Source organism: Alexandromys fortis, unplaced genomic scaffold, assembly GCF_014885135.2.
Source record: "Alexandromys fortis isolate MF-2015 unplaced genomic scaffold, M_Fortis_MF-2015_v1.1 scaffold_341, whole genome shotgun sequence".
Lineage (NCBI taxonomy): Eukaryota > Metazoa > Chordata > Mammalia > Rodentia > Cricetidae > Alexandromys > Alexandromys fortis.
In genome coordinates this window covers 175,801-201,826 of record NW_026068214.1, presented here as the reverse complement: position 1 = coordinate 201,826, position 26,026 = coordinate 175,801, and the positions used below count along the sequence as shown (strand labels likewise).

Genomic DNA, 26,026 nt, shown 5'->3' with positions numbered 1-26,026 from the left:
CATCTCTTCACATCTTTATTATTCTTGGTTAGATATTTTTAAATGTTACTCCTTCTTGTAGCTTTAGTTTTCTTTAGAGACCAAGACAAGAGTGCCTATAATTTAACAGAATTACTTCCTTATAAGATTTATATTAACATTTTATTGGAAGACCATTGTCATGTCCTTTAAAAAAGTACTATACGCAAGCCTGGTATGGCAGATAAATCAGTTCTACATGTAAGTTCCAAGCCAACCAAGGCTAGTTAGCGATAATCTTGTCTCAAGAAAAGGAAACCACTCATCCTCAGGGTGTGGTGTCACTCACCTTTAATCCTGGTTCTCTGGAGGCAGAGGCAGGTGGATTCCTATGTTTTCAAGGGCAGCCTTGTCTACCCTTGTAGTTTCAGGACAGCTGGGACTACATCGAGAGACCTTGTCTCAGACAAAAGCCCTGTGCTCATAAGATTATAGACTTTATTAATTAGGGTTGTTTTACTTGAAAATTCTTAGCTAACAAATAATAAAGCCCAGCGCCTGAAGTAGCAGTGACAAGGTCTTTACAAGGTATTCGTGGTCAAATGTGATTTTAATTTTTAGAATAGGATCCATAAGTCCTCTTTTCCTCTGGACAAGCAGGAGGACGTGAAGACTATTTTGAGGGACACAGTTCCAAGCAAAGTATTAGATTATATAGGCCTTTTATGATTATAATCTGCTACCACATAGAATAGATATTATAGGTAATTAGAAATTGGAATATTTGAATTCCAGCTAAGAAATCAAAGGATTTTGTTGACTGACAAAGAAAATATTCTTTTCAATTTAAAAATATTATGATGTCTCATTGAAGAGATTTCATTGCTAGTAGTTTATTTCCTTTGTATTATTTGTATTTGGTATTTAAAGAACTCTCGCAGGAGAACAAATGAAGTTAATTTTTGTGAATCTCAAACTTAAGTGAACAATCAATCTACTGATATTAATGTCTTGATTAAATATCACAAGCAGATATACATGAAGTAGAAGAAATCTAGCTGGTAAATGACTCAACTCAAAAGAACATTTTCCTAGGCAGGCATTGTGGAAGTCCTAGCACTGGGGAGGCAGAGGCAGTGGATCTCTGTGAGTTTGAGACTAGCCTGATCTACATAGTGAGTTCCAGGACAGCCAAGGCTAAGTGGGACCTGTCTCAAAAAAAAAAAAAAAGTGTGTGTGTGTTTAGAGAGAGATACATTCATACGTATATACACACATTGTGTACATATATGCATATAGAAGTTAATGGGGAAAATGTAACACAATTTTTCTCTTGTTAGGGTATTGCCATTTAAAAATTAACCTCGAATATTGAAAATAAAGCTCAGTTTTAATTAAAAGCATGGCAAGAAATGTCAGGTGGCAGTGGAAATGTGTGTTTCTGACAATAAAAAGGAAAAATAGCAGTGATATGCTTTGTCCATCTTCCTTAATGAAAGAGTTGTAGTTTAAATTGTTTAAAGTTGTGGGCATAATGAATGCTACAAATTGTGTTAATTTATTTTAAGAGATGTAGGTGCTGACTACTAATGGTATCAAAAGTATATTCAAACAAGGCATGGGAGCTTAGGCCTGTAATCCCAGTATTTTAGGGGACTGAAGCAGGAGACGGCTATGAATTCAAGGCTAGTTTGTCTTCTTCAGAATGAATTCAAGGCCAGTTTAAGACTACTATCTCAAAACAAAGCCAAACAATAATAAAATTAATATGGTCAAGATTGTAAGATTGTTTAAAGTTTTTTTTTTGTTGTTGTTTTGTTTTGTTTTGGTTTGGTTTTGGTTTTTTGGTTTTTCAAGACAGGGATTTTTTTCGGTGTACCTTTGGAGCCTGTCCTGAAACTTGCTCTTGTAGACTAGGCTGGCCTCAAACTCATAGAGATTCTCCTGCCTCTGCCTCCCGAGTGCTGGAATTAAAGGCATGTGCCACCACCACCTGGTGTGTGTGTGTGTGTGTGTGTGTGTGTGTGTGTGTGTGTGTGTATTAATATAAGTTGCCAAAAATGTTAGTTGCCTACATGTAAATTCAAAATCCATTCTAAAACAGGGTTATTTTAGCATTATCTATATTCTCTCATAACTTAGAGTTAGTAAAAATTACCTAATCAACATGTGTAACAAATAAAAAGTCAAAGTAAACTTAATTTTTATCAGTAGTTAAGGAACAATACATACAGACTTCATAGCCACTTCTTTCTCAGATATAGTAGGGTTTACTTGTAGAAGGACTGAGACAGAACAATTATAATTTTGAGACCTGTAGACCATCTCTCAAAGTTTAAAAGAAAAAAGTCCTTTTGGATTGAAATTCCTTTTTGCTGTAATCTAGTTTTAAACTTTCCAATAAAATGATAATCCACACTTATTTTTTTTTTTTTTAGTTTTTATGTACTTTATATATATGTGCTTGGGATGTCTGTGCACCACTTTTGTACTGGGAGCCCATGGAGGCCAGTAGAGGGCATCAGATCTCCTTACTGGAATTAGAGAAACTTGTGAGCCCACTCCCCACATGGGTCCTGGGAATCGAACTTGGGTCCTCTGGAAGAGCAGCAAGTTCTCTTAACTGCTGAGACATTGCTCTGGTTACTACATTTAATTCATAATGTAGAAAAGTTTTCTATTGTGTTGACAAAGCACTTTATTTTTAAATTGATTATATGGCAACTAAGTGACTTTCTGAGTTAATTTAAAAGAATAATGAAATAAAACTTGTCATCATTACTTTTTCAACCTTTTCTTAGTAATAAGTCAACTGAATTAGCAGAATTCACATTTATGTACAGGGTATAATTTAAACATGAACATGGAGGATAGGTCAGAAAACTCTTCATAGAAACAAAGTTATCAGCAACAATTTCAGTACTTAAGTGAATGTAGTAGGAGTTTGCACATTAACCATACTAACTAAGACTACTAACCATATAAGCGAGTTCCTTTCAGTGCCATTTGATATAAGGCCTGGTTAGTGGCTGTTTAATCATTCATTCTTGTAGCTACCAAACTTTCTAGAGAATGATGATCTTGCTGCTAAAATTTTATTTTGCCTTTGACTATTCATTCAAGTGTTTAGTTTCTATTCTAAAAAATTCTGTTGGTTTATTTTTGTTCCCCTTTAAATACTATAATTTTTTTTCTTTTTCTTTCTTTTTTTTTTTCTTTGTTTTGTTGTTGTTCTTGTATTGTTTTTTAAGACAGGGTTTCTCTTTGTAGCCTTGGCTGTCCTAGGATTTACTCTGCAGACCAGGCTGGACTCAAACTCACAGAAATCTGCCTGCCTCTTCCTATCTTTTGGTGGAATCCTTTAAATTTTGTGTGTGTGTGTGTGTGTGTGTGTGTGTGTGTCTATGTCTATGTGTTTGTGTGTGTGTTCATGTGCTCATGCTTGTATACATAGATACCACAGCATTTATGGAGGTCAGGATAACTGTTAAGAGTCTGTTTTCTCCTTCCATACTTTGATAGATTTCTTAATGGTTCTCAATAGAAGGTCAGGATCCCTTTAATCACTTTATGGGACTTGTTGCTTTCTTCCACAGTTCACATGAATGGTTAAGAAAAAGACCTTTTTTTTTTTTTTTTTAAAGATTTATTTACTTATTATGTGTAGTGTTCTGCATATATCCCTGTGGGCCAGAAGAGGGCACCAGAGCTCATTACAGATGGTTGTGAGTCACCATGTGGGTGCTGGGAGTTGAACTAGGATCTTTGAAAGAACAATCAGTGCTCTTAACCTCGTAGCCATCTCTCCAGCCCCCCAGAAATGCTTTTTTAATCTCATTGTAATTAGAAAAGTAAAGTTATTGGGAACCAAACTTCATTAGTTTTTTATCTTTAATGAATATTGTTAGGTATACAAGGTTGAACTTGGCCATGATAGGTTGTGCTATCTTGTGTAACTAAACGGACCTGTACATTAAAAGAATTGAAGTAGAGTAAGTGCTCACAAGTATTAAATGCTCATTGTTTATCATTTCATTAGTACTGAATCCTTAAATATTTAATTAGTTAATGTTGATTCATTTTTCTGTTTCTTTAATAGGAACATGAATCTGAAGGTGGAAGAACACCTTTGATGAAGGCTGCAAGAGCTGGTCATTTATGCACAGTTCAGTTTCTTATTAGCAAAGGTAAAGCAAGTTTAAATGGTTGTGACTATGAAGCAGGTGGATAACTTAGGGAATTCTTTTATGCTTCTGTAGCTAAACAGAACACCTAGTCATACCCAGCAACAACCCTGCTCATATAATCAGAATTGCCAGGAATAGGAACACATTGAATACTGCCTTTCTAGCTTGTAGGAATGCTAAATAATGCCATTATCTGAACTTATTGTTAAACAATTTTTAAAAATCATCTAATGTTGCAAGAACATTCAGCCGGGCATGCAGGTTTTAATCCCAGCACTCAGGAGGGATAGTGGGTAGTGTCCCATTTCTTGTTCTAGGTTCTAGTTACACAAGTGTGTTTACTTTGTGAAAATTTTCAAGCTTTACACCTATGATTTATACATTGTTTTGTATCTGTATCATAATTGAGAATCATCTTTAAATGATATTGTAGACTGGTTTGCTTTTCACCTTTGTTAAAATTACTGTTTTTCTTAAAGGTGCCAATGTGAATAGGGCTACAGCCAATAATGATCACACAGTAGTATCACTGGCATGTGCAGGAGGCCACTTGGCCGTGGTTGAACTACTATTGGCTCATGGAGCTGACCCTACTCATCGACTCAAGGTATTCTACATTTTTTGTTTTTGTTTGTAGTCAAAAGCTGCTTGTTTGTTTTCCATCTGCCCAGATCCAAAATAACCACACTGAAACTATATTAATTGCAACAGTGCTTGGCCAATGACTCTAATGTATTCCTAGCTGGCTCTTATATCTTAAATTCACCCATTTCTATTAATCTGTATCACCAGGTGGTTGTGGCCTACAGGTAAGGTTTTGTTCAGTGTAAGGTTCCATCCGACGTCTGTCTCCTGCGGTGGCTACATGGCTTCTCCTGGACTCTGTCTACTCTCTATGTATATCTTTTCCAGCCTGGCTATATTCTGTTAAGCCATTGGCCAAAAGCAGCTTCTTTATTACCGTTGATATTCACAGCATACAGAGGGGAATCCCACATCATTTGCTTGTTGGTGTGTGTTTTGTTTTGTTTTTTCCAAGACGGGGGTGGGGGGATTCTCTGTATATCTTTGGCTGTCTTGGAACTCACTCTATAGATCAGGCTAGCCTCTAACTCACAGAGATCCTCTTGCCTCTGCCTCCCTGAGTGCTGGGATTAAAGGCGTGTGCACCACTGCTCGGCTTGTTTTTGTCTTTTGTTGTTTTGAAACAGGGTTTCTGTATATAATTCTTGCTATCTCTGGAGCTCATTTGTAGACCATAGTGTATACTGGTCTCAAGCTCACAGAGATCCTCTTGCCTCTGCCTCACAAGTGCTGGAATTAAAGGCATGCAGCACCACACCCAGCTCAAGGTATTTACTTAACTATATACTAGCTGAGTATGGTAATATATAGTAACAGGATTGTCAGGTATGCTGAAGCAGTACTATTATTGTCAGTTCAAAACCTGCATGGGGCTGGGCAGTGGCAGTGGTGCATACCTTTAATCCCAGCACTTGGAAGGCAGAGGCAGGCAGATCTCTGTGAGTTCGAGGCCAGCCTGGTCCACAAGAACTAGTTTTAGTTCCAGGACAGGCACCAAAGCCACAGAGAAACCTTGTCTTGAAAAAACAAAACAAAACAAAAAACAGCATGGGGTAAATATTGAGACCATGTTTCAAAAACAAAAACAAAAACAAACCACCAAATAATAAGATATATTATTATTAGAGGTATGTTTGATCGTTTAGTGTTTAATATTTATTACTCTTAAATATAATTTGAACTGCCTGTGGTAACAGTATTTGAGAAGCCAGAGCCATCAGGATTGCCTTAAGCCCAAAGTAATTTTGGGGCTAGATAGCAAGACTGTCTCAAAACCTGAAAATAAAATTATTACATTTTATTTTATTTGTCTTACTAGATAATTTTATCAGATTATAAGAATAAATTTATAAAGAATTGACTATGATCAATTATTTCTTAGGATGGATCAACAATGCTTATTGAAGCTGCAAAAGGTGGCCATACCAATGTTGTTTCTTATCTATTGGATTATCCAAATAATGTTCTGTTGGTTCCCACCACAGATGTGTCTCAGCTTACCTCTCCTTCACAAGATGAATCTCAGGTAGAGTAAAATAGAATATTTTTTGATATAGGTATTCTTTGAAAGTTTTTGTTTAATGAAAACAGAAATCTTAATTATTAAGTTATCTTGGAAGTTCCTAGTACACTCCAGTTCAGTAAATATGTTGGAATTTTATTTTCTCTTTTACTTGTATAGAATTTGAACAAGGGTAAATTGACCAGTATATAGTGAGTATGTGGTTTGTACTCCTAACTATAATTGGTGCTGCAATGCTTTCACTTCAGCAAGAGATAATAACACTAATATTAATTAACCTAAATCATTGAAATATTGTCTTAAGTCTTCAAATTCAGTATTCTCAGAAATTTTTCCTTGGTGAAGGCTTAAGAAGAAAATGTTAAGTTACAATAAATAAAGTTAGGGGATGGGAGAGATGGTTTAGCAGTCAGAAGCACTTGTTACTCTTGCAGAAGACCAGGCCTTGGTTCCCAGCACCCACATGGGGTCACAACCATCTGTAACCCCAATTCCAGGGGAACTCATGCCTCCTTCTGACCTCCAAGAGCACATGTGGTACACATACATACACTCAGGCAAAATACTCATATACATAAAATAAATCTAAAATAGAAAAGAACAAACTTGTTGGCATATGAAGAAGACATAAAACAATATGTTTTTTATTTATGAACCTTTGTTTTCTTCTATGATCTGAGATGACTTTTTTCTGAGTTGATGTTTTAGGTTCCACGTGTACCCGTACACACACTTGCCATGGTTGTGCCTCCCCAGGAACCTGACAGAACTTCCCAGGAGACGTCTCCTGCCCTCTTAGGAGTACAGAAAGGTTAGTTGTTAAATTATTTTCCTTTTTCAACTAAATAAATTATACTTTAATGGTTTATAGATATAATGTACCTGTGAGCTGATTGAGAAATATAACTTCTACAAATGTCAGTACTGTTATTGGATGCTTAGGAAAGTCCTAAATACTAGAAAATTGACTTGTGTTTTTCTGTTAACATGCTGCTTGATGTAGTTTTCCATTGATAAAATTACTTAAATAATTTAAGCTTTATATTATATTAAAGCAGAATTTTTTTAAAATTTATTTTTATTATGTATATGGTGTTCTGCCTGTTTGTATCACTGCAGGCCAGAAGAGGGCACCAAATTTCATTACAGATGGTTGTGAGCCACTATGTGGTTGCTGGGAATTGAACTCAAGACCTTTGGAATAACAAGCAAAGCTCTTAGACACTGAGCCATCTCTCCAGCCCATAAAGCAGAAAATTTTGTCAAACCATTTTTTTAGCTACCTGACAGTTCTTATTTTGGTTTTCAAGGCAGGCTCTTGCTACCTAGCTGTGGCTGGCCTAGAACTCTGTACTTGGACTAGGCTGGCCTAATTTTGTGGTATCATTCGGCCTCTGCCTCAGTGCCAGAAATAGGAGCATGTGCTATAACACCTAGCTTTTATTTGACAATATTTTAGCCAAACTGTAGTGTAATAATAAAAATATGTGCTGGCTACCTTGGTAAATATTTACAGCATCAATTTAATCAATGAGAAAGTGGTTGAAGAATTGCAGTTTTGCTTTTATAATGCAGGAATACAATGGGTGAACCTGGTCAAATGATTATCAGTCTGTGAATTTGGATGATTAATTATCAAAATGTATATGAATAAAATCTAGATGACTTTATTAATGAAATAAATTTTTTTAACATTTAAGACAGAACTTTACGTTGTAACCCAGGCTGGCCTGGAATTCTCTTTGTAGCCCAGGCTACCCTCATACTTATGGCAATCCTCTTGCCTCAGTGTTTTGAGTGCTGGGATTGTAGGCCTGAGACCCAAATGATTATTATAGGAGTGCACTCTGTTTGAAGGACTCAAGCTGCTAAGGTTTTGTTCTCCTATCTATTTATCTCTAGATATAAAGTATCTTCTCTTGATAATTGTATTTTGTAATCTGAGTTTGCTGAAGTAATTTCTAGGATTTTAAAAACCACATAAGAGTTGGAACTGTTGCATAGTAGTGAAACATTTACGTAGCATACATGAGGCCCTGGATTTTTATCATCAATACTCACTGCCCAAAAACTTAATGTAAAAATTTTTATGAATATATCTTATTTAGTGTATAATAAATAAAAGGTGATCGAAGTCTCAGTTAGATACATGTTTATATGTTAACGTTGCCACCATATCTGCCTTCCTTCCATTTTTAATCTTAGCAAATGAAACATACATTTTTAAAGTAATCTAACCATAATAACCAGCTAACACCCATTTCTAAAATATTTTAAAGCACCTCTGGTTTTTTTTTCCAGATTAAAAAAATTATTAATGTGTTCATATTTTCACATGATGTGTGTGGGAATACATGTGTGAAAGTCAGAGAACAACTTTATGGAATGGGTTCTCCTTCCAGCTTTACTTGGGTTCTAGAGATCACTCAGGTCACCAGGCTTGCAGCAACCACCTTTACCTTTTGGGCTACTTTACTGGTTCTGTTTTTCGGGTTTTTATGAGAGAGGGTCTCATTGTGTGGTTTAGGATAATTCCACCATCCTCATGTCTCTCTGCCTCCTGAGTACTGGGATTACAGGTTCATGCCCCTGTACCTGGTTTGTTTTTGTGTTTGAATGACTAAACGCCATAAAGGACTGTAAGAATTTGGGCTTCAGAAATTCAGGTGTTTTTTTGTTTGTTTGTTTTTTGAAACAGGGTTTCTCTGTTTAATGACTCTAGCTGTCTTGGAACTAGCTCTGTAGACCAGGCTGACCTCGAACTCACAAAGATCCACCTGCCAAGTGCTGGGATTAATGGCATGCACCACCACTACCTGGCTCAGAAATTCAATATTTAACAGTAAATAATTTTTCAACGTCACACAAAACCACAAAATAACCAAAAAATAATCTAGACAAATTGTTCAGAGAGCAAGTAGAGCATTTTAAATCTAGAGCTAATGTGTAAGCAACAGAAAATCTTGGGTGGTGATCTTTATGTTGATATTCATAAGCACGGTTTTGCTTAGAAATTATATACTAGGGATCCACTTCTTTCTTTGATTCTGTTTTATTGTTTTTACTGAATGGTATAAAAATTAACCTTCTAAACACATTTTATTAAATTAATTTTTTAGTACTTTATTTTATTCATTTTACATACCAACCACAGTTCCCCCTCCTTCCTTTCCTCTCCCTCCTCTGTTTTATTAAATTATTAAGGAAGGACAATAGTTAATATTTGTATCTAAACACTTGGGCACTTTGTCTTAACTACCTAACAATTGTAAAGGAATGTATTGTTATAATATATTGAGTTACATTGTCATTTAGTTAAAAAAATCAGACTCATTGTAGAATCTTTGTCCCTGTAAATTCTGTTGTTGTTTTCTTAAATCACTTGGAGGCTGGAAAGTGGCTTAGCAGTTAAGATTTCTACTCTTCCAGAGAATCTGAATTTGATTCCAAGACCTATGTTGGGCAACTCACAACTACTTATAACTACAATTCCAGAAGATCCAATGTCCTCTCTGTCAATGGGCACACATACACATAAATTAAAATAAAATCTTTCAGAATGTATAAGTCTTTTGAGTTGGGTGTGGTGACACAAGACTTTATTCCATCCCTTGGGGGACAGGCAGATCTCTGAGTTTGAGGCTAACCCAGTCAACATAGCAAGTTCCAGCCCACCCAGGGCTGCATAACTAGAGTCTGCATTAAAATAAATAAATAAATAGATATGAGCTATTTGATTATTTAAAAGTACACAATGAACATGGATAGGTTAGATATAAAAATCCACTTAAAATATAGATGTATTAAGTTTTTTAAATTACATTGTATTTATCTTGTGTATATGTGTGTGATCGCACAAATGGGAAGGTCGGAGGACACTTTGCTGGGTTGCTTAGTATGTAGAAAGCCCTGGGTTCAATTTCTAATACTGCAAGTTTAGATTTTGTTAGCTTTCTTCTTTTTGTTTGTGGTACTTAGTACTGAACCCAGGATCTCACACCCAGTGCTCACTCTACTACTGAAATATATACTCCTGGTAGCCCAACATATCTTTGTGTACCTCAGACCTTCTTGGGAAGTAATTCCTTTTCTGTGACTTTAGTTACAGAAAAGTGCTATAGTACTTATAGTACTTGATTCTCACTTCCTTCTGACTTGTCACTTCTCTTTCAATATTTCAAGTGTAGTGTTGAATTAATCACACTCAGTTCCTAGTAGTTTTGTCATTATAACTCTTCTGTTTTATTTTCTTGTATTATTTTCCCTTCCATTATTTCCCTAGTGTGTCCAAAGTCCACAGTCCTTTTCTTATACATTCTTATAAAATGCTCACTAGTTTTCTCTCTGATTTCCTCCTGTATCATTCCCCACCTCATTTTTTTTTTCTTGAGATAAGATCAAACACTAAACCTGGAACTCACCTATTTGACTAGACTAGCTGGCCAGCAGCCCCAGTGATCGCCCTGTCTCTTCCTCCCCATTGGTGAGATTACTGGTGTGGGCTGCTATACCTGACTTTTTATGTGGGTGTTAGGGATCCAGATTAAAGTCTCCATGCTTGCATAGCAAGTACTTTACTAATGGAATCATACCATGTTTGTGTGGTGGGGTGTGTATGTGGGGGAAACAACATACATGGACACACACAGACATGTGCACACATCCCTGAGTGCAAGCATGAAGATGAGGAAGGGGTTTAGAGCCAGGTTTGGCTCATGGGATTGTCTCAAAAAAATGAAACTGACATATTAATTAAAGAAAATAATATATAATATATACTTTAAAAAATCAAGACATAGTAATGAACTTGGCCTTGTAGCACATTCTTTAATCCTAGCACAGGTGAAGTTGAAGCAGGAGGATCACTGTCAGTTCAAGATTAGCCTATACTACAAGCAAGATCTTTCCAAAATATAAACAAAAGGACTGGGTTGGTGGTACACGCTTTTAATCCAGCACTTAGAAGGCAGAGATAGGTGGGTCTATGAATTAGTGGCCAACCTGTTCCACATGGAGAATTACAGGCCAGGCAGGGCTGCACAGTGAAACTCTGTCTTTAAAAGAGCAATGTTAAAAGTTGTACTTTTAAAACTTTGACGATGTTTAGAGAGATCTAGAAACAGAAGTGTAAGGGAAAATGTGTGCCGCCTCACCTCCAGAGTTGTTTATTGGAGTCAGTGTCATGAACTCTCATGCTTTTATGAGAAATTATTAAACTATAGAGAAAAATTTGCATATGTTGTAATTCAAATTGAATTTTCTTCTGTAAACTTTACTAATATCTCTACTAATTTTTAATTATGTTTATGTAAGTTTATGCATTCCCAAACTTACCAATGTGTTTTTACATATAACTGCTTTTATTAAAAAAAGATAGGTTGGGTGAATCTGTTATCATGTAACATAGATGGTCTATCTTTGGACATCTTGGTTAAGAGATTTCTATGTTAAAACTGTAGATAACAAATGTTTTCTTTTGGTCATTTTTTAAATTACACAATGTGCTAATTCACTGGTACAGATTTGAAAATAATAAGGTTAAGCTCATTTCAGTAGAGGACTAAATGTTTCACAAGTGCATACCTCACTCACCTATTGCCCATAGAAATAAACAAGTTGATGAAGGTACATCAGTGGTGGAGTGGGCATGGCTCAGTGGTAAAGCATCTACCACGCACAAGACTCTGGATTCCCTTCCCAATACTGCAACAGAAGAAAAGGTCTGGGAATGTAACTCAGTGATAGAATGTTTGCCTATCATGCATAAAACCCTCAGCCCAGTCCCCAGCAACAGAAAATCCCAAAATACAGCAATAAAGCTGATTTTAAACTGCTATAGATCACAGTTTCTAGTGAGTGCATACTTTTCCTAGGTTTGTTACTACGGGGGAAAAAAGCTTAGAGGAAATAAGTGTAGGACAGAAGCCAAACCAAAAGAATTGGTGTCTATTTCTATTTCTAAATTGTACTTGGTATGTCAACTCCATGATATCCATGTACACATTCCTGTATGTGTGTATGTACATTTATACATATCTGACAGTGGTTAATGTTTGAAGGGATTGGAAATCTTATTTTCTTGTGTTTTTTAATACTTCATATTAAATTTTTCTCATCAAATGAAGCCCTTTTCAAATTTTTACCCACTAACTGGTATTTCTACAGTTTCAGGTGACATTTTGTTTTTACCTCTCTTGGTTTATAGATTGTGTTAGTGCTTTGATGTGTTCTTGTCTAAACAGTTTTAACTCCCTAGTTTTGGATATTTCAACTATTAACTATATGAAAGAAAACTGCTTTTTATGCATTTTAATTTTTATGTTTTCATTTTGTTATGTATGTGCACATGCACACGTCATGATGTGTGGAAATCAAAGGACAACTTGAGGGAGTTGGTTCCACCAAATAGGCCCTAGGGATCAATCTCCTGTTATTAGGCTTGCAACTGTGTCATCTTGCTGGCCCATCGTTGTACATTTAATTTTTTTTAAATTGGATGTGTATATGTGTGTGATTGAGTGTATTTCTGTGTACCATGTATATGCAATGCCCATGAGTACCAGAAGACATGTTGGATGCCAGGAACCAGAGTTACAGGCAGTTGTGAGTTGCTCAACATGGGTGATGGGAACTCAACCCAGGTTCTCTGGAAGAACCTCTTCAGCCCCCAAATAATGCTACGTATGTTCTAAACATATTTCTCTGTTCTATGAAATGTCTCTTTTAGTTCCATGCAGTATTTCTAATACAGTTGAGCATATCATTAGTATATCTTTCTGTGCTTAACATTCTTCTCTTGTTTTGGATCATCTTACCTGTGAATGTTTAATGTGGGCAGCCTTAATCCTGGTGCACTTGCAACTATATTAGGCAAGTTTGAAGGGATATCCAATTTTGCTGAGCCTTTGCATTTACTCTGCTTATGTCATTACATCTCTTTATGAAACTGAAATTTTTACTTGCTGTGCTAGTGGATTTATACCTTGTTATTTGTTGTAGTTTTGCCTCCTTTTTCTTTCCTGTTAAAACATTTGGCTCCTATAGTCTTATGAAACTAATAATCAAATTATCTCTCAAATCTTGGCTCTGAAAGAATAGTCTTTTCCTACCACTTTGCTTAAGTAGAAACATGAAATTAAATATGACATGCATTGCTCAGTTTGCAATAGGAGTAAGTAAGCCTCTGAAAGTGACTGCAGTATGGTACTGAAACTGGTCTTCTGACCAAGGGGAAACCTTGGATCCTTTTAGTAAATTAAAACATAATGCATATATTTGAACTACTTAAAGTTTTTTATTTAATTTTTTGGAGATGTAGTCTCACTTGTGTTGACCTTGAATTCCATATCCTCTTCCTTCAGTTTGGTAAGGAACTGGAATTATAGGTGTGTGCCATCAGGCCTGGCATGTAGCTCTAAGAGCTCTTATTTTTTTTATTCTATAAGTCTTTTAAACTTGAGAATGAATTTTGGTATAAGATTTTTTTTCTTTTAAAATTTCTTATGTATGGGCTGGCAAAATGGCTCACAGGAAAGAGATTTGTCTCCTTGCCTGATGGCCTAAATTTGATCCCTGGATCCTGTATGGTAGAAGGAAGAAAACTGATGTCTGCAAGTTGTTTTCTGACCTCCACAGTATGCTGTGACATGAACACACACACACACATTCTCCCTCTCTTCCTTTCCCTAAACAAACAAATAAAATGTTAGAAAAAAAATCCTTGAATGTGATAGTGCATGCTTGACTTGACCTCCAGCACTCAAGATACTCAAACCCTGGGATGGGAATTTGAGGGCAGGTAGCTGAGACTCAATCTTACACAAAAAGAACGAAACAGATCTTAAATGACCTATGATTTTTAGTATTAACTACAATTCAGAAGAAGAATCATCTGTTTTACCCAGTTCTTTTTTTTTTTTTTTTAAAGAAAAAAAGAAAATGCCTTTACTGGGGAGATGGCTCTGTGGTATAAAGCAATGTTGCTCTTGCAGAGGACTGGGTTTGATATCCAGTACCCATATAGCTACTTACAAGCTCTGATAACTGCAGTCCTGATGGATCTGACCCTCTTTTGGCCTCTGTGGGTTCTAGGCATACACAGACATACTTGCAGGCAAAGCATCCATACATATAAATTAAGTAAATAAATTTTTTAAAAAATTTAAAATTGCTTTATTGTTTTTAACTATCAAGTTCACTCATTAAAATACTAAATGCAGTATGTTTTGGTAAATTTACCAAGTTCTGTGACAATCATCACCATCAAGTTTTGAGGGGTCCTCATTATTGTTACTCTTGACATTGAGACAGTCAGCCCCCCCCCTTTTTTTTTACACAGGGTTTCTTTGTAACTTTGGAGCCTGTCCTGGAACTAGCTCTTGTAGACTAGGCTGGCCTTGAATTCACAGATATCCACCTGCCTCTACCTCCCGAGTACAGTCGGTCTCAAAGTCCTGATCTCTTGCCTCAGTCTCCCATTTTTTTTGGGATTCAGGCATTCACTACTCCACACAGTTCCCACTTAGCTTTAACTGCCCCTAAAAGATCTGTTACCTGTTTGCATTTGAACTTTATTCTCATTGCCATACCCCAGGGCCACTACTTTCTTTTCTGTCTTATATGTCTTTTCTCTATAAATTTTATGTTAAGTGAGATTTTACAGTATGTAACTTTGTGTCTGGAATCTTATTTAACTTGATGTTTTGAAGTTCATCTGTGTTGGTAGATGCATCAGTTATTTGTCCCCTCGCCCCAAGTAGTCCTAGTTCTTCCTGAATAGAATTCATCCCTGAATTTGCTCAGACAAATCAAGGAGTACCTCAAAATTTTTATTTATCCCCTTTAAGGCTATTAATAATTACTTTACAGCAGACTTGTTATATAGGAGGAACAAATATATTTAAGAACATTAAATAATTTTTTTTTAAAAAATGTTATCAATATGAGTATTCCTATATGGAATGTCTGATTTTTCTCCCTATTAGTAACTTTCATTGTTTCTCTCTTAGATGGATATTATTTAAATGGTTTATTTAAAATTAGATCCTTTGTGGTATAAGTTTAACACAGTGTTTAGGTAGAGCAATGTTAGCCTTTTTATTGGAGAATTTTATAATGATTCATATTTGGTTTGTTTAGAACAAGGTTCTAGGTAGCTCAGGCTAGCCTCAAATTCAGCTATGAATTGAGTATAACCCTTAATACTTGATTCTTCTACCCTGTCCTTTGAGTGTTGACTTTATTGGCATATGGGTTACCATGCCTGTCTAAAGAGATAATATCTTGAGAAACTGATTTCACATTGTATTTTAATGTAAGAATAGAATTATTTTGCCAACTTAAAAAAACATTTGCCCTATTTTGTTCTCTTGGAATAAACTTTACTTGTATAATTATTCCTAGAATAATTGTTCTGAAAAGGCAATTAAACTAGCATTAATATTATTCTGAATGCCATTTGATTCTGGTTTATATTTGATATTTTTTCTTTTGTTGGGTTTTTGTTTGTTTGTTTTTGTTCTTATTTATTTTAAGCCAAGATACTCACTGTGTAGCCTTGGGTGACCTAGAATTTATGTAGACCAGCTTGCCCTGGAACTTGTGAGAATCCCTTTGCCTGCCTCTGCCTCTGAGTTCTGGGATTGAAAGTGTGTTCTAACATGCTCAGCTAGATTTAAAAAGTCCAACCTGATCAGCAAAATTCTGATGTTTTTTTCCCCTCCTTTTCTCTTTGTCCCATCATAATTTCTAAAATCATCCTACATTTAAAAGTATATTTTTTTAAATTCAAGTTTGAGTTGATAACATCTCAGTTTATGCTGTGCAAAAACAGATGAGATAGTTGAGGTTTAATCTGCCTCACTAGTGTGACTTTTGAATCATTCTATAGCATTAGTTATAATGGTTTGGGGAAGGAAGTCCGGGAGAGGGGAGGAATGTTTTTTGTGTGTGTTTTTATTTTTGGGACTCTGGTTTTTTGTTGTTTTTTGTTTTGTTTTCTTTTTTTCTCTTTTTTCTTTTTCTTTCTTTCTTCTTTTTTTCTTTAGCATGGCACTTTTTCAAACATTTTTCATGTGCTTAGGTGCATCCAAGCAGAAGTCCAGTTCCCTGCAGGTAGCAGATCAGGACCTACTGCCACCTTTTCACCCATACCAGCCTTTGGAGTGCATAGTAGAAGAGACTGAAGGCAAGCTGAATGAACTGGGACAAAGAATTAGTGCTATTGAAAAAGCACAGCTTAAGTCATTGGAGTTAATTCAAGGTGAGCCTCTAAACAAGGATAAGATTGAGGAACTTAAAAAGAACAGAGAAGAACAAGTCCAGAAGAAGAAGAAAATACTGAAAGAACTGCAGAAAGTGGAAAGGCAGTTGCAGATGAAAACACAGCAGCAGTTTACCAAAGAATACTTGGAAACCAAAGGTCAGAGAGACACAGGGTCTCCACACCAGCAGTGCTCTCATAGAGGAGTCTCCTTGGCAGGGGATGAAGATGGCAGTCTCCCAGAGGATCACTCTTCAGAATCACCCCAGGTTGATACAATCTTATTTAAAGATCATGGTATTGGTGATGAGCAACAATCTCCACCATCAGCAGAACAAATTGATTTTGTCCCAGTCCCGCCTGTATCATCTCCACAATGTAACTTTTCCAGTGACTTAGGTTCTAATGGGACAAATTCTCTTGTGCTTCAGAAAGTATCAGGTAACCAGCAGATCATAGGACAGCCTCAAATTGCTGTTGCTGGACATGAGCAGGGGCTGTTAGTACAAGAGCCAGATGGACTCATGGTTGCAACTCCAGCCCAGACGCTTACCGACACTCTTGATGACCTGATAGCAGGTGGGTTAAGAAATATATCTAAAATACTTTTCTCTTTTATCTGTGTGCTCAACTTCTTTAAATGCCCCTTCAAAAACACAAACTTTGTATTTCTCTATTTTACAACTGTCTTTGTAAAATTACTGGATTCCTTAGGAATTATGAAAGTGAATTTAAGCCCAGTAGCACTAACACATTAAGGGAGTTTTTCCCCTTTTCTGTTTAAAACAAACACACTTCAAAGATAAATAAGGTTCCCATAATCCTTTAGAAATTTGCTTTCAAAGACAGTTTGTTATTTCCTACATAGTAGCTCTCAGTAGAATCTTTTGTACAATTTAGAAGCACGCAGGTAAGGCTACCTATTTAATTTTCTTGCCTGTGAATTTCATGGTTGTACATGAGAATTTTAAGAGACACTACTTTTTGTTATTAGACCAATTTAATTATCTCTAATTAAATGGGAACAGCTGTACACTCCATGGTATAGAGTTTGTGTTCAGAAGATTAAAGTACATTTAAACTGTTGTACTTGTTTTTGAGATTGGAATTTTTGTGTAAACTCTTGATGAACAAGCATACAGAACACTTAATAGTGTGCTTGCATACATGCACATTCATGCACATACACATAGAAAAAGGGCTAATAATCTTAAAATGTTTGTTTCTGTTTATTGTTGTGTGGAAAATTACAACTAGATATGAAATGAGGTGCACAAGTTTACTTTCCCTTTCATTGTCCTTGCAGCAGTGGGAAAACAGTGCAATTAATCATTTACCTTCCTAAAGATGGCTGGTGAATGTATCACCTCCATGAGAGCCCAGTTCAGAATTGCAGCCAGAATGGCTGTTGACAGTGGATGAAGACCAAGAACTAAGATGTAGCTGGAGTGATATTCAAAGGCAGGCCAGTCCTCTGTCTCTTGATTGCAACATTTTTTTCCTTATTGTTGTCTGTTTCCTCTTGTCATATTCTCCTCCCCTTCCTACCCCAATTATACTATCCCAGTTTCCTTTCTTCTTTTGTGAGCCTTTAGTCTTCCTAATCTTTACTGAATCTTTAAAAATGTGGAATAAGAGTAAATCAGGAATTTTTATTGGGTATATGTGTTACTTCAGTTTGGTTATAGATATCATTTTGCCTTTGAGGCTCCTCTGCCATGTAATAGATAGTATTGTGCAGAGGAGAAATGTCTAGTGTTCTTAAAATTCAAATACTAGGAGATATTTTAAGGAGTTAGGATCTTTATTCTTTAATTTGAATTTTTATATTTTTGGCTTGTAGAGCTTCTTATGTTAAATTTACTTTAGCCAAAACAGCTCTAAAGGAAACTTGTAGTTAACTTTATGCTAATTATTACAGATGTTTCTTAAAAGTTTTTATTTCACTAAAGTGTTTTTAAATAGAAATGACCTTTTATAGAGTTCACATGAGACTTAAAAAAAATTACCTCAAAAAACATCTTTTAGTGTTACATGTTGACATAATAAAACTTAATATGTATTAGACATTAACTACTTATCAGATTGTAAATAAGTTTTAAATTGATAAATAAAAAGTTCCATATATGAAGTTTATATGTTTTGAAATGCATGGTGATAATTGTATTCTCTTTTCAAGATGATGATGTATCACTTAAAACTATTTTTCCCAAGTCTAATTTTCCTAATTAATAGTGACAAAAATTAGACAAACTTAATAGCTAACTCTGTAGTTGTAAAACATTTAAGCATATCAGTAGGATTATGGAGCAAGCCATAATTAAATAGAATTAATTCTATTTAAATTTATTTTCATTAGTGAAAGAGAGACTGATATATATTCTTTAAAGTTTCACTTTGAAGAATATATATTTATCCCTCTAAAAGAAATGTTAATTTTCTTCTTTAAGAATATTTTCACATTATTGCTTTTCTACCTAAATATTTTCATGAAAATTAATAAACTGTTTATATACATAACTAATATTATAACTTAATAATGAAATTGTACATGATATGTTCATGGAAGCAGTTATTAGATCTGTTATTTCTAATTTTATGTGATTAAAAACATGGTACCTATAATCTTCTTCTGAAAGCCTTAGGTTCTTTAAAGTTTCACTTTGAAGAATATATATTTATCCCTCTAAAAGAAATGTTAATTTTCTTCTTTAAGAATATTTTCGCATTATTGCTTTTCTACCTAAATATTTTCATGAAAATTAATAAACTGTTTATATACATAACTAATATTATAACTTATTTACTTACTCAGCCTGTAACTGATATGTCATACTCTCTACAATCCTAAACAGAATATCTAATTTTGATTAAAAACATGGTACCTCAAATCTTCTTCTGAAAGCCTTAGGTTTTTAGCAGTTACCAGAATAACAAATGATCTCAAAAGTTAAAATGTATATCAAATTAATAATGAAATTGTACATGATATGTTCATGGAAGCAGTTATTAGATCTGTTATTTCTAATTTTATGTTTGTATTTTGTCAGTTTTCATTAGCTTTAATAGCCATTTTTCTATTTTCTTGATTTTTTTTTTTTTTTAAATCCCTTCTTGGGCAGGGTTTGTTGACACCTGTAATCCTAGCACCTGGGAAGCAGGAACAGAAGGATCAGGAGTTCAGAGCCACCCTCACTACTTGTCAAGTTCAAGGCCAGTCCAGGCTATTCAGGTCCTGTCTCAGATAAACAAAAAGTAAAGGAAGGAAAATACGCTTAGATTAAAACCAAACCAAAACAAAAAGTTAAGTCTAGAAATTTAGAGCGATTTAATAAAAATTCCATTAATATATAAAGAGGATTGGTTAAAAAATAAATTTATTTACATCTATGGAACATTTACCATGTGCCAAGCTTTGTGGTAGTTACTTCATTTGCACCTTCACAAGCTGTTTTAAATCCTCCCATAAAATAGATTCTCCTACCTCAGTTCCGTAGGAAACTGAAGCTTAGAGAAGGGAAGTACAGAGTCTCCCCCTTGTACATTTCCCAGACTCAGGAGATCTTTCTTACCTTTCTTTAATAAATCTACATCAATCTGCTCTGCAAGAGGAGTAATACGGGGAACTGCTAGTAAGTGCATAGTGCTTACTATGTTCAGCCACTCAGTTCAGCCATATTTAAGAACACTAGTTGAAGCTGGGCATGGTGGTACAGGCCTTGAATTTGGAGACTCATGAGGCAGAGGCACGCAGATCCCTGAGTTCCAGACCACCTAGAGATACATAATGAGACCCTGTCTTTTATTTACAAGCAAAAACAAAACAAAGAAAAGAGCCTTAGTGTTAGTGTCATGTATATGCATGTGGTTTGAATAAAAGTTTTGCATTTATCTTAAAAATTCTATTATTTCTTATACTTCTAAATCCTATTAAATAACAGTTGCTCTTATTTCTATATTAAGATTTGATATGTATATGAGTTTTAATATAGCTTTGTGTCTAATACAGTATTGTTGTTGGTACTTGGATACATTTGTTTAAATTACAATTCTAGTGTAATTTGCTCTAAGTGGCCTTGCAGTGATCATTATTAAGTTTAAAAACAAAACTTTAGGCCTGAAGAATTGGCTCAGAGATTAAGAGCATGTACTGCCCTTCCAGAGGACCCAAATTCTGTTCCCAGTGCCCATGTCAGGTGGCTCATAATCACCAGAAGAGTTAGGCATGGTGGCACATGTCTTTAATCCCAGCATTCAGGAGACAGAGGCAGAGAGGCAGTTGATTCTGTGAGTTTAAGGCTACCCTTGTCTACATAAAGAGTTCCAGGCTAGCCAGGGCTTCATAGTGTGATCCTTTCTCTTACACGCAGATATATGCACACACACACACACACACACACACACACAAAGATCAACCACTTCTGTTCCAGGAGATCAAAATTCTAGCTTTGAGTATCCGAACATACATGTAACAACACATACATAACATATATATAATGATTAGAAATAAGTCTTTTTACAAAAGAATTTGGAAATCCTGTTATTTTTGAGGAGATTTATAACATACTACCTCTAATGTTAATATTTTATTTTTAACCTTTAGTTTTGCTTTGTTTTTCAAGACAGAGTTTCCTGGCTCTCCTAGTACTAGCTCTATAGACTAGGCTAGCCTTGCCCTCAAAAGCCGAGGCATGTATATCTCTGAGTTCCACCTGTTTGAGTGCTGGGAGTAAAAGTGTGTGCCACCACCACCCTGCTTAGGTTTTAAATGAAACTGTTTTATCATTACTATGATATATACCAAATGATAGCAATAAAAAGTTCTGCTGTTTTATTTTTTTGAGGTACTGGGCATCAGGACGTCACCATTGTAAGGGAAGTGCTCTATGTCCTCAACCCAGTTTGTTTTTTGATTTTAAAATAGGATCTCACTCAGTGTCCTTACTTTGAACTTGTAATCCTTATGGCTTGGCCCTTGGAGCATCTGGGTTAAACTTATACTACCAAGCCTGGGACTTCTATTTGTTTTTGAGACAGGGTCTCATGTAGTCCAGCCTCTGTCTCGCAAGTGCTAGGATTTACAGGTGGGTAGCACCATGTCCACTAAGAGATAAAATTTTACAACATATTTTGTCTACCAGTAGCAATAAAATTTTTTATGTTAAGATTTATTATTATTCCATACCATATGCAAAATTTTTCTTGGTTTCATAAAAAGTCAGGTTAAAATATTTTACTTGGTTCTTCTAGTGCCCTACTTTTGAACAGTGTAAAATTTTAATTTGAATTGTATATTGATTTTTTTTGTTGTAGTTGTCTGGTTTTGTCATTTTAAGAGACATTTTGTTCAGAGATAGGAAATGTTTTAAAACTTATGAAAATGTTATGGTTCTAAATTATAATGTTCTTATAATACAACCTTTATAGCTTTCATTTGTAATTAATCCTATTAAAGACACTTTCCATGGAATGGTTCTGATTGTCATTATTACAGAGAAAATATCCTAGGATAATATAGTATAAAAATGTATAAAACATAATCCATGTTTTGGGTAATAGAACTGTTAAATACACAGGAAGTGGTCTTTTTTGTTTGTTTTTAAAGTAAGTTCTGTAAAGGAGTCTTTCATAACATCACATTCTAGCTTTCCATGCTAGTCAAATACTTTTTTAAAAAATTTAAAATACCTTGCTTTCAAAAAACCACTAAAAAAAGATGACATGAATAAATGAATAGAAGAAATACAATTCTTCCAGGGTATATGTTAATAATTATAAGACCCACCACTGCAAATCTGTCAGTAAGGTGTTACATATCAATCTAGTATGCCGGGGGAGGGGGTGTTTTTATGTATCAGGTATTTTGAGATATAACAATATTATCCGCTTCTTTCATTTTTGAATGAAAAAAAGTTTAAAGCTTTGTGTCCAGTGTACATATTCTTTAGGTGAAACAAAAGTTTATGATATTATAATCATTTCTAGTTACTTTTGCGGTGAATAAAGTTGTTGGGATTTATATTGCCAAGATTGTTTTATATATCAGTGGGAAGCAAAAGGATGGTTCACAGAAGCAAATCTAGGCATCTTAAATTTTGCTAAATCTAATAAATTAAAGTAGGATTGGCACATACCAGTAATCCCAACTCTTGGAAGGTGGAGCAGGACGGTCAGTAATTCAGGGCCAACCTGGAGTACATGAGACTCTCTCTTTGAAAATTAAAAGATCTAGTCAGTTACTAAGTTGAGCACATTATAAGTGTATTGCCATAGTGAAAGCTTCATTTTTTTCTATACTATTGGTTATGCGGGGTTTTTTTCTGAGTTTTTTCTTTCTTAAACAGTGATATTTTTATTTTCTAATAAAGTGAATAATAGTACTGAAAGTATTGTAAAATGCCTTGTTTTACATTTATTGAGCACTTTCCTTGTGCCAGGCACGAGTAAGTGCTTTAAATACATTATCTCAGAAACTACTAGTATCTTTTAAAGATGTCCTTAACTCTTTGAGTCAGAACTCCATCCTCCATGAAACAAAAGATAGAAGAGACACAAGATATAATTTTCAACTTTCTGTTTTCAAACACCACATTCTGGGTTTGTTTTTGTTTTTCTGAGACAAGATCTCATGAAATCCAGGCTGGCCTGGGATTTGCTGTATAGCTGGGGATGACCTTGAACTGCTGGCCTTCCTGCCTCCACCTCCAAGTACTAGAATTACTTAAGTGTATCACCATTCAAAACTTCAATTGAACTCCAAATTTTGTGATCTTAAATATAAATTTCTAGTATTCAATTTAAAAATAACTTGACTTTTAGAAGTTGATTTTAACTAACTGGTGCACACCTCCTTCCAACCACCCCAGACAGTATTTCTCTATGTAGTCTGCGTTTAATCCCAGCAGGCATTTTTGAGCTTAAAGCCAACTTGGTCTACATAGAGAATTCCAGGAAAGACAGGGCTACATAGTGAGACCTTGACTCAAAAAAAAAAAAGTAAATGCTGAGTTTTTAAAAACACATCCCCTGCTGTTTATGTGAAAAATAATCTAACTTGTTGCCCTGACCTGCTACTTTTCATTATTTACAGAATATTTTTGTCAAACTTTTACAAGCTAAGATAAGCATTCTTTGTTGTTTTTTTGTTTTGTTTTGTTTTGTTTGTTTTTGAGGGGTATCCCACTCTGGCCTTGAACTTGTGATCCTCTTATCTCAGACTTCTGAGTCCTAAAATTACTAGTATGGATCACCATACCTGGCTACAAATGCTTAAATTAGGAAATGATATACTCCCTATTGGCAGTGCAAAATGCCACCATTTATTATATATCCACCAACAATTGGCCGTGTTTAGTTACACGTTAGAAACTTTCAAGGCGAGCACTAATCATATCCTCATTGAACTTATAAGTTGAGGCTCAGATAAGTTAAATAAATTGCATGAATTCAGAAAGTCATTCAATATACGTTCTTTTGACTCCAAAGCTTGTGATTTCACTGTAGTATGTTACTCACATGAACATTTCTGTTTTACATGTTTTTCTGTGTACAAACAGTATTATTTATTTAAATGAAATTTAGCAATATAAACATTTTTTTTCCAGCTGTGAGTACCAGAGTGCCTGCTGGTTCAAATAATCCCTCTCAGACCACAGACTGTCCTACACCCGAATCCTGTTCTCAGACTCCAAGCAATATGGTTTCCCCACCCATGCCCCCTGTGTATCCTTCAGTTGACATTGATGCGCATGTGAGTAGATTCTATATAAATTTATTTCACATGTTCTAATTTATTTTGAAAGGAAAAATTGTACATTAATGAGGGAAAGGATAATTTTATTGAGAACTCTAAAATATATGAATAAATATTTTTTTTCCCTTTTTAGACTGAAAGCAATCATGACACAGCTTTAACACTGGCCTGTGCAGGTGGTCATGAAGAACTTGTATCTGTTCTTATTGCACGAGATGCTAAAATTGAACACAGAGATAAAAAAGGTAGGAAATATCACTCACAAATAAAATCTAAGTATTTACACAAGCACAAAAAATTACAGAATTTTCGCTATGAATAAGTAGTTCTTATATTTTTACTAATAAAATAAATAGGCAGTGTTCAAGCTTATTCATCTATAGAACCAAATAATTCTCTAAAAATTAAAAACCAAAATATAAATTATTAGTAAAGGTGATGGAGTAGGAGGGCTGAGCTCTTGCCTTGTGTGCCACAAATAGTGGATGCCTTTGTCTTTAATCCTGAGGTGGTTTGTGAGTATAGATTTTAATAGTTTTTATTGATTTAGCATTTCCTTTTGCCAGGTGTTTTTATCATTAACAAATTAGAGTTTAGAATAGTTTGATGCTAAATTGTTCATCAGTATCTAAATTGAAGTCTTTTAAGTTAAAATAAAAGGAAATTGAAAACAGTGGCATTAAAGTAAGTAAAACCACAGATTTGTTAGAAGTTTTTATTTTCTAATTTAGGTTTTACCCCACTGATCCTGGCGGCAACAGCGGGGCATGTTGGAGTTGTTGAAATCCTTTTGGATAAAGGTGGCGATATAGAAGCACAAGCTGAACGAACTAAGGATACTCCACTTTCTTTGGCATGTTCTGGTGGTCGTCAAGAGGTATGTTAACATTGGCTTTCTTTTGTAAATATTTTGCCTATAGTTTTTAATGTATATATGCTTATTACTTTTTCAAGATTTTTTTTCAAACTTGTGTGTTTGGGCATGCACACACCTATGAAGCCCAAAGATTTAAGATCCAAAAGCTGAAGTTATAGATGGTTATGAGCTACCTGATTTGGGTGCTGGGAACTTGGGTCCTCTGCAAGTGAAGTAGGTTTTCTTAACTACTAAGCTGTTGCTTCAGCCCCATGATTAATATTTTAACTACATGTGAAACATATATGTATAAAACACATGTGTTTTACAAGTTCAGTAGACCAGTGGTTCCCAACCTTCCTAATGCTGAAACCATTTAATACAGTTTCTTATGTTGTGACTACCAACCATAAAATAATTTTCGTTGCTATTTCATAACTAATTTTTCTACTGTTAAGAATTGTAAGTATCTGATACAATATGCAGAATATATGATATGTGACCCCTATGTAAGGGTTGCTAAATCTCTGAAAAGGGTCACGACCCATAGGTTGATCTTCATTTCCTGCTTTCACCATACACCATGGGATTTACAGGTATATGCAACTGCACAGAGCACAACACTGAATTTATTTGTGTCTCAGTGTCTTATGTAGCTGAAGGTAGCCTTGAAATTGGTGCAATCCTTCTTAGTCACCCTCCAGAGCTGGGGTTATAAGCATGATCTACCACACAGGCTCACGGTTTTTTAACTTCTTGATAAGAAATTCAGCTGGGCTTGGTGGTGCATATGTATAATCCTAACACTTTAGAGGCCGAGGCAGGAGAATTGCTGCAAGTTTCAGTTAATCTTGGCTACATAAGCAAGATCCTGTCTCAAAAACAAATATGACCACCCCAAAGA

At 35.1% G+C, this 26,026-nt stretch overlaps 1 protein-coding gene across 6 annotated transcripts in view; it reads left to right on the top strand.

Moving 5' to 3' along the window:
* Positions 1-26,026, top strand: part of Ankhd1 (ankyrin repeat and KH domain containing 1) — a 118,185-nt gene that overhangs the window by 58,541 nt on the left and 33,618 nt on the right. For 3 of the 6 annotated variants that reach the window (XM_050130375.1, XM_050130373.1, XM_050130376.1), the window contains exons 11-18: positions 4,058-4,145; positions 4,625-4,752; positions 6,112-6,255; positions 6,961-7,063; positions 16,334-17,092; positions 24,118-24,263; positions 24,400-24,511; positions 24,998-25,143. In XM_050130375.1, coding sequence (XP_049986332.1) covers positions 4,058-4,145; positions 4,625-4,752; positions 6,112-6,255; positions 6,961-7,063; positions 16,334-17,092; positions 24,118-24,263; positions 24,400-24,511; positions 24,998-25,143 — 1,626 coding nt within the window. The remainder of the gene's footprint in view (positions 1-4,057; positions 4,146-4,624; positions 4,753-6,111; positions 6,256-6,960; positions 7,064-16,333; positions 17,093-24,117; positions 24,264-24,399; positions 24,512-24,997; positions 25,144-26,026) is intronic. The other 3 variants (XM_050130374.1, XM_050130378.1, XM_050130377.1) reach the window with 3 other exon arrangements.